Raw genomic sequence first — 13,532 nt, 5'->3', positions numbered from 1 at the left:
TTCTTTCTGAGCACCTCATTCACTTTGATGTTATGCCCTCACTGATGTGAAAATGCCCACTGGACTGTCAGCTCCATGAGGGCAGAGATCCCTGTGTTTTACTCACTGCTACCAGCATATAGAAGATACTGAGTGAATATTTGCTGAATGAATGAATGCATGGATGGTGGCAGGCAGGGCCCTTTCCTGGAAGAAAATGTAAAAGAGTAGGATTATAGTTTTACTCTGTTTGTTTTTAAAGGAAAGAAAACACTTAGAAAAAATTTAAAAACCGCTCTCAAATTATTTGGTCATGGAGCAATATTAAGACCTTTCCCACTGGATGGGGAAGTTGGATTGAAATAAGAGGATGAATAGCTTTGGCTTGACCATATGTAGTTCAAGTTGGGGCTAAGAGGTAGAATTTCAGGTTAGGAGAAATAAGTACAGAGAAGTGCCCTGTAGTCTTGGCACTACAAGACATTACTCCTTTCTCTGGTAAATTGAATCTCTGCAGCCTGGGGAGGGCAGGACTCACACTGAAGGGAGTTTAATATGCATGATCATTTCCTAGAGCTTAGAGAATAAGAGGAGAAAGGTGGGGCAATAGCAATAAAGTTAAGAAATAAACAAAGGGTACATTTATATGACTGAAGATACATTGTTTTAAAAACCTTGAAAACCACCCGAGCTCCTCAAGATGTTTATGTAATTGAATATAATTTATCTGGGATTGAAAGGAATAATAATCAAAACATTTTTCACTTAAGTGCGTCTGGAGGCATATGAAATTAGACTCTTGATAGTGGCCTCTGCTTGGAGTGTGTCCTCAGTGCTTTGTCCTCGGGCTGCAGCAGACTGGAAATGTGTTTTAGAGAGTAGGCATGGAGCACAAAATATTAAATGAACTTTACCATATTCAGAATGCCCAACAGGGTAACATCCTCCTTGTTTGGCAGGGAAAGGACTCAACATTTGGAAACTCAGCAGTGCATTAAGTATTTTAATAATCATTGTTGACACACAAAGCATATGGCCTTTCAGAACTCACTGGGTCAAGTGTTGAAGTCTTCTTCTAGGTTTCTAAAATTACTTTACAAAATTTAAACAAAATAAATTAGGGAACATTTCAGAGCATATTAATTCATGAGCTTTGTATTATAAGTAGCTGAAGTTTTCTCTTAGGTTAAAAAAAATATCTACATGAAGGAAAAAGCAAAATCCACAGCCTCACAAAAAATTAATTTGAATTTCATTAGAAGATGTAGAACCTCTCCATTAGCAGGCCAGTCTTGTGGATACCTTGTATTTACTGTTTACTCCTGTGTATGCTTTAAGACCGTCAGATATCCCCTCCTAACTCAGAAGCCTTTATTGTCTGCCTGCTTATCATTTATGTCAGTTATCTGTGGCCATAATAATGCAGTGAAATAAGCAATGCTATCATTCAGTGTCTTAAGACAATAAGCTTTTCTTATTGTTCACAAATCTGCGGATTAGGGCAGTTCTGGTCTCTGCTAATCTCACTCCTGAGTCTGTGGTTAGCTGTGGGGTAGGGAGGGCTTCTGCTGATCATGGCTGACCTCCCTCTCCTGTCTGCAGGTTAGCTGGCCAAAGGCTTATCTGCTGGGACAACTGGACTGTCCTCCTGTGTCTCTTGCATGCACAAGGCTCTCACATCCCTCCAGCTGGCTAGCCTAGGCATGTTCTCAGGTTGGCCTGGGTATATTCTCAAGGCCATCTCAGAGAAGCAAAAAGGTGGAAATGTGCCAGTACTTTTTTTTCCAAGCTTCCAGTTTCATCACATTTGTTAACATCTCACTGGGCAAAGCAAGTCACGTGCCAAGCCCCAAGTCAGAGTGGGAGCAGCCCACTATGACTTTGTTGTTAAAGGGCAAAGGGTGGGGATCCTGGGAGACCAGTATTTGGGGCTTCTTTTTTTCTTTTTCTTTTTTTTTTTTTTTTCAAGTTTACTTATTTTGAGAGAGAGAGGCAGGGGTGGGGGGCAGAGAGAGAGGCAGATAGAATTTCAAGCAGGTTCTGCACTGTCAGTGTAAAGTACGATGTGGGGCTCAAAACTCATGAGATTATGACCAGAGCTGAAGCCAAGAATTGAACACTTAACTGACTGAGCCACCAAGGCACCCCCAATATGGCTTTTTGACATCAACCTACTCTCCTGCTCCACACCACCCTCAGCATTAATCATTTCCTTATCTGTACTACCTCTGTGTTGTACTCTTCTTCTACCTTTGACTTTTCCCATTGTATTATTTTTTTTTAAATTTTTTTAATGTTTATTTATTTTTGAGACAGAGAGAGACAGAGCATGAATGGGGGAGGGTCAGAGAAAGAGGGAGACACAGAATCTGAAGCAGGCTCCAGGCTCTGAGCTGTCAGCACAGAGCCCAACGCGGGGCTCGAACTCACGGACCACGAGATCATGACCTGAGCCGAAGTCGGACGCTTAACCGACTGAGCCCCCCAGGCGCCCCCCCCATTGTATTATAATATAATTGTTAATTTGTCTTCTCTAAAAAAAACTAGAGGGTCCTTATGCCTAAGTGCATTCATTTGTAAGTATTTATTCACTCATTGCCATGAATCTTCCTCCTTTACAGATGCCCCAGTGCCTAGCACTGGTCCTGACACATAATGGGTACTCACCAAATATGTGTGGAATGAATGCAGATGTGAAAGCTCATACCCATATTAGTCTCCTTCCCCATCAGAAGAAAAGGGTGAAGACAGATGCCTCCCAGGATCCCAGTTGAGGAGGGCTTGCCTGCCAGAGCAGCTGGTGAACCAGTGGGGGGCTTGCAGTGAGCACTTCAGCTACTGTGAAACATCTTTCTCTTCATACTTTCTCATACCTTCCCTGTAGAACTTGGGTGTTCCTTTTGCAGTCTCCTTATTCCTCTCAAAGGAAGGCAGGAAATCACTACTTTGAACTAATTCTAAATTTATTTTATAGTCAGTGCTCCCAAGTACCTTTGCCTAGAATTTCTCCACTCTACAGTGGGGAATGATTGAGCTCCAGGATTTGTTTAAGCCCATGGTGTGGTCACTTTGAGAGGAGCTAGCTGGCTTCTTCTATTCTCTGGTTTTCTAGCCCTATAGTCCAAAAATACAGAGGAATTCTTAGGAAAAGTTTTATACAGCTATATAGAACAGAAGACCCTATTCACATAGGGTATTAATTCTGTCAATATGTTGTTAAATGTATTGCCTCATTGTTTTCCAATTCCATATAATCTACAGGGAAAACTAGGGTTTTTCCTAGAGTCAAATTTTGAGCTTCTTGATTTTCCAGTGACTAGTGTAAGTTGCTTGAGAGGCAGAATAGCATGGCTTTGGAGTCAGGCAGGCTAATCTCGAACGGCCGCCTTGCTCATTAGTTACTTCCCCAGATGAATCCTCTTAATCCTTAGCAGTCAGAAAGGGTAATAACAGAGGCTAAGAGAGAATAGCTGGCATGTGGTGAGTGAATTGTATTAATTGTGAATTGTAGCTATTGTTAAATTGCCTCAATGGTTAAATTGTTACAAATGGTAACAATTGTATTGATTGTTGCTATTATTATATAATGCCCTATAATCTTATAAACTATGATTATAAGTAGAATTATCAGTGGTAAAAATTAATGTTTTATATCAAATAATCTTTATGGTTATTTTTGTTAAAAAATAAAATCATTTCTAAAATAACAACCTTAAAGGTTATACTTTAAAATAATAACTTAAGTACTTTACCTTTTAAATAGCCTAGAAAATTTCTTCATTCAGTCACCAAATATGTATCCGGCACCTGCTTTGGGCCAGGTCACCAGGTACCAATCATGTAATGGTGATCAAGTCAGACATCATCCTTGCTTCCTGGTATCCTGTGATGGAAGAACTATCACTAATGAGTCAGCATTACTCCCATAATGCAGTTACCTGTCTGGTGTCTACAACTGCATGAATTACCTGAGATAAAGTGATATTTGGCAAGCTTTCCCTGGTTAAAATACAACCTTCCTCCTTCAGGTTGGAGGAAGGAGAAATTTTGACCTCACCATTTGTAAAGTAGCTGTGTTATTTTTAAAACCTTCTATTTTATTATCAAATTATGTGTAGAATAAACATTTCCAAATCTTTCCCTGACCTCATTCCCATTTTGAAATACCATATGGCTCAGGGACAGAGGGAGAATTGCTTACATACATACTCAGTAATAAAAACTTGAAAGTTTATCATTTTTTTAGATTATGTCACAATCCCCTTATGTGGTATCCTAGGTTGGATCTTGGAACAACAACAACAAAAAAAGGACATTGATGGAAAAGCTAGTTAGATCTGAATAACATCTATTGTTTAGTAGGATCGTGTCCATGTTGATTTCTTATTTTTAACAAATGTACTGTGTTATGTAAGATGTTAACATTAGGGAAGGTGAGTGAAAAATATTTGGGGAAGTGAGCTTCAGAGACCTATAGGAAAATGGTAATGTGGCGAAGGTTTTCCCCTTACCCCACTGCATGTTTCCAGACGTCTCTCCACCACAGTCACTTTGTGAATGCTTTGAGAGGAGAGGAGTTTAAATTTTGACTGAGAAAAATATAACTAGGATGGTAAATCTGCTGTAAAATCATCATATGCAGTGCTGTTGTTGAGATCCTTTGCAGGTAAAGAATGGATGCTGTAGGATCTTCTCGCCTGCTTGGAACTTCCAAAGGTGTTTTCTTACGTGAAAGAGATAAGCCCACTCTTGGCTTTCCTCACTGGCAAAGTTTAACTACTTAAGAGTCTGAGTGGCTCAAGGGTTCCCTTTTACTTTCTAGGTACAAACACAAGTACGCCTTGCCAAAAAAAGCTTTGACAAATTGAAGATGGATGTGTGTCAAAAAGTGGATCTTCTTGGAGCAAGCAGATGCAATCTGTTGTCTCATATGCTAGCAACATACCAGGTAATGAAGTGATGTTAGTTACAATGAACCAAGAATGCTCTGAGGCTTAGGGGACAGAAAAATGGTGTCTGAGCTAAAAGTATGCTTCGGGCATTATGAAGTTCTAAATGTCTTGCTCATAATTTACTTTCCACACCTGTCCCTTCTAGTGGACTACAGTGTAACCAAAATAAATATTAGCTGTTTCCTGTACATACACCATTTCCCACTTCCCTGATTTTACGTAGATGGTTCCTACCGCCTGAGTGCCTTTCCGCCCATTTGTACCTTTCCATATTCCACTGTGTGTAATGTACCTCCTCTTATTTCACTCCGTGTTGTTGCCTAGAGTTCTCCTGGCACGGTCACTGACTCGTCAGGTTGTCATAATTTAATGGACTTATTTTTGTCTCCTCCTAGCTTCTGAGTTCCTTCAGCATAGGACTTGTATCCAACAACAGTGCTATTAGACACCCGCTGAGTGTGGGAGGCCAAACTCTAGGTGTTGTAGGGAATATAAAAATTAATAAGATCAAATTTCCTGTCCTCAAGGAACTTGAAGTTTCAAAAGGAAATCAAAGATAGTACGTATAGTGTGACGATATTTTTTGTACTTCAAGGAGAGAACAGGAAGTGCTAAGTGAAATAAGTTCAACAAGATCCAATGAGGGTTTGAAGAGGGACAAATTGCATCAGTGGAAGGATCACAAAAGTAGATTGTTAACAATTAGCCCTGGGTTTTGGAGGATAGATCACATGGGACAAGTACAGAGAATGGAGAGGCTAATGTCCCAAATAGTGGAGCACCATTAGTCATGGTAGCAGTATTTGGGGGTACTGGGAAGCATTTAGTTTGGCTGAAATACAAGATTTAAAGAGGGGCATAATGGAAACAAGGCTGCAGAGATGAGGTGGAATCATATTTTGGAGGGTCTTGAAAGCCAGAGATGGGCACACTTCTCTGGGGCCTCTATGGCTAAAACTGCACATTCAGAACGTTAATAGCTGTACTGTCTTTCCTTACAGACCACTCTGCTTCATTTTTGGGAGAAAACTTCTCACACTATGGCAGCCATCCATGAGAGCTTCAAAGGTTACCAACCATATGAATTCACTACGTTAAAGGTATGAAAGCTAAGAGAGGCTGTTAGAAAAACTTAGCAAAAGTAATGTTTACATCACAGACAGTGTCTGACCATTGGCAGCAATCATCATTATTCCAACAGACTCCCAGTGTCCAAGAGATAACTGTGCCCCGTAGTATAGTCCTTTACTGCATCAATAAGTCACAACAGTACAAAAACACAGCTTGAACCTTGGGGTACATGTTACTGGGAGATGAATTGTGGGGACTGCTTTAAATGACTTGTTTGGTGCTGTTAAAGGAAAGATTGTACAGGTCTAGTTTACTCCATTACTTTTTAATTATTCAAAGATGTTCCCTTGCAAAGTATTTTTCTTTCCTCTCTTACTTCTGACAAATGTCATTTTATTCTGTGAGTACCATTCAGTACAGAATTAAATTTTCCCATAAGACTTACAGGAATATTTTTCATTCAAAAAAGCAACATTAAACTCAGTGATTTCTCAACTCAAAAGGGATATATGCAAAATGTCTGATTCTCAGTATTACAGCTGAGTGTGGGATCATTTTGGTTGATGAGAGAGAATGCATGTCAAGAAGGAAGTGATTTGGGTTCCAAAAGGATTTTAAGAAGGAGAAAACACCAGATTCTTTGTTGCCAGGTCATATCTTTGAAAGGAAAAGACCAGGAAAGAACTAGTTAAAGTTCACCTTGAAATTACCTTCCTGTTAATTTTTCAGGCAATTTGTAAATGACTTATCATCTTGCTTAAGAAAACATTAAAAAGCTTTTTTTTTTTTTTTGCTTTAAAATACCTTTGATTCTGAAATGTTTATAATGTCACTGCATCTACAAAAGTATTAAGACAGAAACCTTTAAGACCCTGGCCCTTTAAATGAAGGTCCCAAGAGGAACCCAAGACAGTCCACTCACCTTGAGAGGCACCTGGCCTGACTCCAGACAGGACACCTGGCCAATGAAGTTTCTTCACAATACTCCTGTCAGCTGGTCATTTGTTCATTTATTGGTACTTGGTGACATGCTGCATGGTAACCAGATTCAGAATGTGCCCATTTTTATTCTGTCAGGTGGACTCTAAGCCCTTGAGGGGAGGGACATTTCATTCCTCCCATAACCTCCTTTGTCTAGCTAAATGTTCTGTGTCCAATGAACCCGAAGCCTTTCTTAGCACATTGGCGATGTTACCATTGCTGCATTCCTGCCCCACCATTTACTACCACGTTCAGCACCTTAGAAAGCTGCTGTCCTGACTGAGCCAGATCGATTAAAATTATTACAATTCACACTCTTCACATTTCTTATAGAGGCCTGAACAGAATCCTACAGTTTCTTCTTTAGTAAGGCAGAGAGACTTTCAGGCTTTAGGGTATGTATGTGCATCAGATTTTATTTCATAATAAGTTTGTCTTTGTAAGACAGTTGTGCACAAATCAGCTAGGTGGAAGATGGAATGATGCCTAGCCCAAATACGATTTAAAAGAAGTTCAGGTTTGAGTTAATTGCATATAAAGTACAATATGAAACTGATGCCACAAACATGGAGATTCCTTTCTGGCCTCCTGTGCTGAGGAGAAGATGACTCTTTAATTGTTGCCGTGATATTTATCCTTCAGAGAGGATCAAGCTGATTATGTTAGAGGATTTCTGGGCAGGGAATTTAGCGGAAGTTTGATGGCGGTGGTTCAGGACATAATTACAAATATTTTGGGCACATGACTATCCATTGCCTTTTACATCCCTAGAGTCATCCTTAAATTATGGTTTAAGTAGCAGTTTATGGTTTAATTATAATATAAACTCAGTAGAAATAATGTATCTGTTAAGGTATAATATAATTAAAGTAATATTAAGAATGTTAAGTGTCCAGCAATCAACCAAATAAACTAGGCTCTTACTACTTTTCTAGAATGCTATTCATCTAGGCTTTTCAGAGATGCTATATTAGAATCCCAAGCTAGTTGCTAATTATTTTATTTATATGGACTCAAACCTATGTAATAGAATCCTGTTATCACACAGCTCATTATTGCATACACAGAGGCATGTTACCTATCATATTGTATGTCACAGAACATGAAAATGAAAACCACTAATAGCGTATGTATTACCATAAAGCATGAAGATATTACATGACTTACCAACCCTCTTGCACTCGTATATATTTTTAAAAACATGCCTTGTATTTAAAAGATTTGCAGTGGGGGGGGGGGGGGGCACCTGGGTGGCTCAGTAAGTTGAGTATCTGACTCTTGATTTAGCCTGAGGTCATGATCCCAGGGTCCTGGGATTGAGTTCAGCACTCAGTGTGCAGCCTGCTTAGGTTCTCTCTCTCTTCTCTTCTGCCCTTCTCCTCTGCCCATGCTCGCTCTCTCTCTCTCTCTCTCTCTCTCTTTCTCTCAAATAAAAAAAATAGATTCTTTCTTTCTCTCCCTCTATCTCTACCCCTCCCGTTCATGCTGTCTCTCTCTCTCTCTCAAAAAAATAAAAATTATAGGGGCGCCTGGGTGGCTCAGTCGGTTAAGCGGCCGACTTCAGCTCAGGTCATGACCTCGCGGTCTGTGAGTTCGAGCCCCGCGTCAGGCTCTGTGCTGACAGCTCAGAGCCTGGAGCCTGTTTCAGATTCTGTGTCTCCCTCTCTCTCTGACCCTCCCCCATTCATGCTCTGTCTCTCTCTGTCTCAAAAATAAATAAATGTTTAAAAAAATGTTTAAAAAAAAATAAAAATTATAAAAAATTACTAAAAAGGGTGGACACCTGGTGGCTCAGTTGGTTAAGCATCTGACTCTTGATTTTGGCTCAGGTCATGATCTGACAGTTCCTAAGTTCAAGCCCTGTGTTGGGCTCTGCCGGTGCAGAGCCTGCTTGGGATTCTTTCTCTCTCTCCTTCTCATTCTCCCTGTCCCTCCCCTGCTTGTCATGCACTCTCTTTCTCTCTTTCTCAAAATAAATAAACATTTAAAAAATTATAAAAATAAATAGCTAAATGAATAAATAATTTTGATTTGATTAAGTCATTTTCATTGTATGTAATTTTCTTCTGAATGACACTATATTGATAATGGATTATTTTGGAATTTAAATAAATATTTTCATGTTTTATTTGTTCTCTAGATTTACCTAAGCAAATAGCCCCTGAAATGCCTTTTGGTACTCTGGCTGGAAGGAAAACATTGTCTTTGGAGAGGTTTGCCAAGCTCTGTTAATGAAAAGCAACCCATTTGTTTTCTTTGCTGCAGGGTGTATTCTGAGTGTTGGTAATTGTGCCACTGCAGCTGTATTTCCTGACTGTTAGTTTTATGCTTGATGAAGGATGATAATTAATGTGTTAAACACTCGATGCATCCTGTTTGGAGGGAAGAGTCTTTTGCTGCAGAATTACAGGGATATAACTCATGCCCCAGAAGTTTATTTCTAATGAAGCTTTCTCTAGAAAATATGTATATTTCTTTCCCAATATAATTTTATTATAAAAATGAATTGAGTCTCCACCTCATATCCCAGTGACTATTTTGACATTTCGTGAATATTTTGTGGTAATGTTTTATGTGTCAACTATTGCTTTTTTATTCAGGCCTGATACGGTTCTATTAATTCTACTTTTATTGACATAATCCTTCATCATTCATTTTATGATTAATAGATTTTTGCAGCATTTTAACTTTATGGAGGATTTAGCATTGAAATTTAATGTTACAAAAATTTTTTTTATGTTACAAATTTTTTTAATCTAATTGCAACAAGGCTCAAATTTAAAGTGGAGAGAACATCTTTTAAGTGGTTTCCAGTAAAAGAAGCAATGCACTAATCTTGTATTTTTAAACAATACATACTTTTTCATTAAAATGCTACTACACATAGGTATTTTGTATGGGTTATTAATATGTTAATTTTTTTAGAGAGAGAAAGTGTGTGCATTAGGGAAGGGCAGAGGGAAAGAGAGAATCTCAAGCAGGCTCCATACCCAGCTCCAAGCCTGACACGGGGCTCTATCTCAGGAACCAAGAGATCATGACCTGAGTCAAAATCGAGAGTCTAAAGCGTAACCAACTGAGCCACCCAGGTGCCCCTAATATGTTAATTGTATACTGATTCCAAATCATCTGAGAATGTCTTTCACATGGTGGAAATTATCAAGTCGTGGAGATAGGAATGGAATATTTCTAGCCACATCTCAAAAGCACTGTCACTTTTTTAGAGAAAGTAATTTAGACTATGAGTTTAAAGCATTTTTTTAAGGTAAATGAAATGCTCTCTATTGGAAAACAGTGACCAGTCTTAAATTACCACCCCTCAGAAATGGTCATGTTTACTTTATTCTTCCAGGATGTCCTTTACTTACACATTGCTGCATAGATCTTCAGAGAAAGCAAAACAAAAACAAAACAAAAGCAAAAAACAAAAACAAACAAACAAACAAAACCCCTCAGGAGTCACGTGGCTTTTTCCTGGAAACTCTAAAACTCAGTGGTCTCTTCTTCCCTCACTATCATGTGGGTTGAGTCAGATGTTTTTACAGAGAAGTGAGCACTGGAGACCCTTTGAAGTAGACACACCATTGGGAGCTGGTTGAGGGGAAGGCATGACCTTCTGTATTTGTATTTTAAAAGAGATCAGCGTGCCTATATTTAATGAAAATGGCCAGCACTAAACATATTCCTGTCATGTCCCCCATTCTAGTGCTTTTGGCAGGAAAGCCAGATTTTTTACTCTGGATGCATGATTATGTAAGATCACAGGCCCTGTGCCAGCCAGGCCTGACTTTAACTTGGGCTCTGTCACTTTCTGGCTGTTTTGGGGTGCTGCTGGTGGGCGGTGAGGGTGGCAGCCATGGTGGGGGTAACGGGGATGGATTTATTGAGAATTCTCTCATGGATCCAGAAGACAGCCATTGGCAGTATCGATACACAGGGGTTTGTTGAGCTTGCCAGGCCCTATAGCCTCGCTTAAGTTCCTTTCTTACTGTTTGCACCCTAGATGATTAGTTTTGCAGTGAGTTTCGAAGGCGAGGCTGTGAAGGGCCGTGGGATAGGTCTCACAGACCTCACCCAAGATAACCCTCCCTGACTCCCACAGATGGCTCTGGCAGTTCCATTCCCAAACCTGTGCTTCAGGCCTGCCGGCCCTGGTCTGGGCTTATAGAACTCCCAAAGGGATACAAGAGGGCAGGGCAGGCCTACAAGCAAGGAAGGCAGGGAGGTTTCCCACCCTGCAACAAGGCTAATTCTGAAAAAATGCAATTTGGCTTTGCAACTGGCTTTTGCCCTGTGCCAGGATTTTAAGGAAACCCGAATTTGAAAACCTAACTCTGGGCATGTTCAAAAATAACCATTGAAACAGATGTGCCAATGTTCCCTCTTTTCTCTCCTGGGGTCTAGGACTTAGCACTGTTATATGGAACATCATTCTGGAGACTAAAATGTTTTTAGCTTTCACAATTCAAAAAACATCCTTCTCTAAATTTTGTTTTTCTCAAATTCGTATGCCTAACAGCCTTCTTCCACCCACCTCCACATTTCTCAGTTAATCACTTGAACATTTACCGACAAGCCACACGGCTCTGTAGTTACTTGCTTTGAAAATAAAGCCATAATAGTTTTTATGAAAATTGGGTAAATATCTCTGCAATGCTATTTTAGTTGCCAGTCCCAACATGGCAATTATTCATGGCGAGCATCCAGAATATCCTTGTAGACTTTCAAGTTTTCTCTCGGTGTCATTACTTTACTCAGCCTTTAGCAGAGTGATTTTTTCCCCCAAGCTGCTCCAGGCCAGATCATTGCAAAACTGAGAAGCATCCAAGTCCATGGGAGAAGAGGGGTTAGGGGGCTGACCATGGCACCACTGAAGTTTGAGGTGGACAAACCGACAGGTGGCTGATCATCAGTTCATCCATCCCTTGTGATGACTGGCGTTTGCTCCTCCAGGCATCTGGTAGCTCAGGCTCTCCTCATAACAGGTTCCTCTCCATCCCCTGCTTCGTCTCATTCCATTACTTTTCTTTGAGAGGAAAGGAAAAATATTATCATTGTGTGGGCAGTTACTTAATGCCAGGAACTCTGCTAAACGTGAGATGAAGTAGCATCTCAGAGAATTTGTCATGCTATGCGTGACTCTAATGTGCTGAGGTTGGGTATCATAATTAATGATACAGTTAAGTTTGGCACTGACATATAGAAAGGGCATATATTTTAGTTAATCCTCAAAATAACCTTGAGTAGTTGGGTCTACTTGTTTTTTTCTCCGTGTTTCAAATGAGGAAACTGGAGTTCAGAAAGGTCTGGTCATCTGCCCAAGGCTACATGCTCCATATGCAGTAGCTGTGGAAACAGGGATGCTCATGCTTTTCCCACTCTGCTGTAAGTCATTTCTTCCAGGTGGTACTTCGGGCCCTGAGGCAGGAGGGCAAGAGAAAGCACAAGTGCCACCTTTAAAAACTATAGTTGTAAACTTTCTGTTAAAAGTAACACTTTGAGGGGTGCCTGGGTGGCTCAGTCAGTTAAGAGTCTGTCTTCAGCTCAGGTCTCCATCTCACAGCTCATGAGTTCAAGCCCTCCATTGGACTCTTTGCCAACAGCTCAGAGCCTGGAGCCTGCTTGGGATTCTGTATCTCCCTCTCTGCCCCTCCCCAACTCGTGCTCTGTCTCTCAAAAATAAATAAACATTAAAATTTTTTTTTTAAAGTAGCCCTTTGAAATGTTTGCACATAGGTGAAAACCATCATCTATATCAGTCAATCCCTCAGATACCTAGGAATTTAGGACACTTGCTTTAGAGTTTGGAAGGAAGTGTTCTTGGTCTATTTGGTGCTACATATGAAGGAGTTCAGCAAATGTTCTTGACTTGGCTATTCGGTACCATTTCTTGACTAGTTGTAGAATTTTGAAGACCTGGATTCAAATATTGTTCCTACCTGTTAATGGTTGAATGGTTGAATGGACTGCAATACCTAACATAAGATGAACCTTTAAGACATCTAATTCCTTTCAAACCTTTAAAAACTGTTGATAAGAGGGGCACCTGGGTGGCTTAGTTGGTTGAGTTTCCAACTCTTGATTTTGGCTCAGGTAATGATCCCAGAATCATGGGATCAAGCCTCACGTGGAGCTCTGCACTGAGTGTGGAGCCTGTTTAGGAGTCTTTCTCTCTCTCTTTTCCTCAGCCCTTCTTCCCCACTCTCTTTAGAGAGAGGGAGAGAGAGAGAGACTTTAAAAAAAAGTTTAAAAAAAAGTTTAAAGAATAAGTTTATATATCTTATTTATGATTATGTTTGTTTTTCTCTAACTTTACTTTTTATTCTACGCTATAATTCAAGAGTACCTTCTGATCCTAGATTAATAGTGCTCCTTACATAGTATCTTTATAGATTTATAACTGCATGAGTGGGGGGCCACATGTGCTAAAATCCATGAATTGTGTGGCTATACACATCATCATGCCTCTGCTTTTTATTCCTCATGTGGTACCAATTATATAAACACAAACATACACACAACCGAGTTCACCATCTTTTAACCATGCCT

At 39.9% G+C, this 13,532-nt stretch overlaps 1 protein-coding gene across 23 annotated transcripts in view; it reads left to right on the top strand.

The window, feature by feature from the left end:
• The window catches only part of ICA1 (islet cell autoantigen 1), a 148,724-nt gene that overhangs the window by 102,552 nt on the left and 32,640 nt on the right, over positions 1 to 13,532 (top strand). For all 23 annotated transcript variants that reach the window (XR_006197102.1, XR_006197087.1, XM_042918575.1 and 20 more), the window contains 2 exons: positions 4,802 to 4,927; positions 5,933 to 6,031. Coding sequence is in view for 21 of the 23 variants with exons in the window: in XM_042918575.1 (XP_042774509.1) it covers positions 4,802 to 4,927; positions 5,933 to 6,031 (225 nt within the window). In the remaining 2 variants the exon portion in view is untranslated. The remainder of the gene's footprint in view (positions 1 to 4,801; positions 4,928 to 5,932; positions 6,032 to 13,532) is intronic.

The sequence above is a fragment of the Panthera leo genome, chromosome A2 (genome assembly GCF_018350215.1).
Source record: "Panthera leo isolate Ple1 chromosome A2, P.leo_Ple1_pat1.1, whole genome shotgun sequence".
NCBI classification, from domain to species: Eukaryota; Metazoa; Chordata; class Mammalia; order Carnivora; family Felidae; genus Panthera; species Panthera leo.
This window is presented reverse-complemented; position numbering and strand designations above follow the sequence as displayed.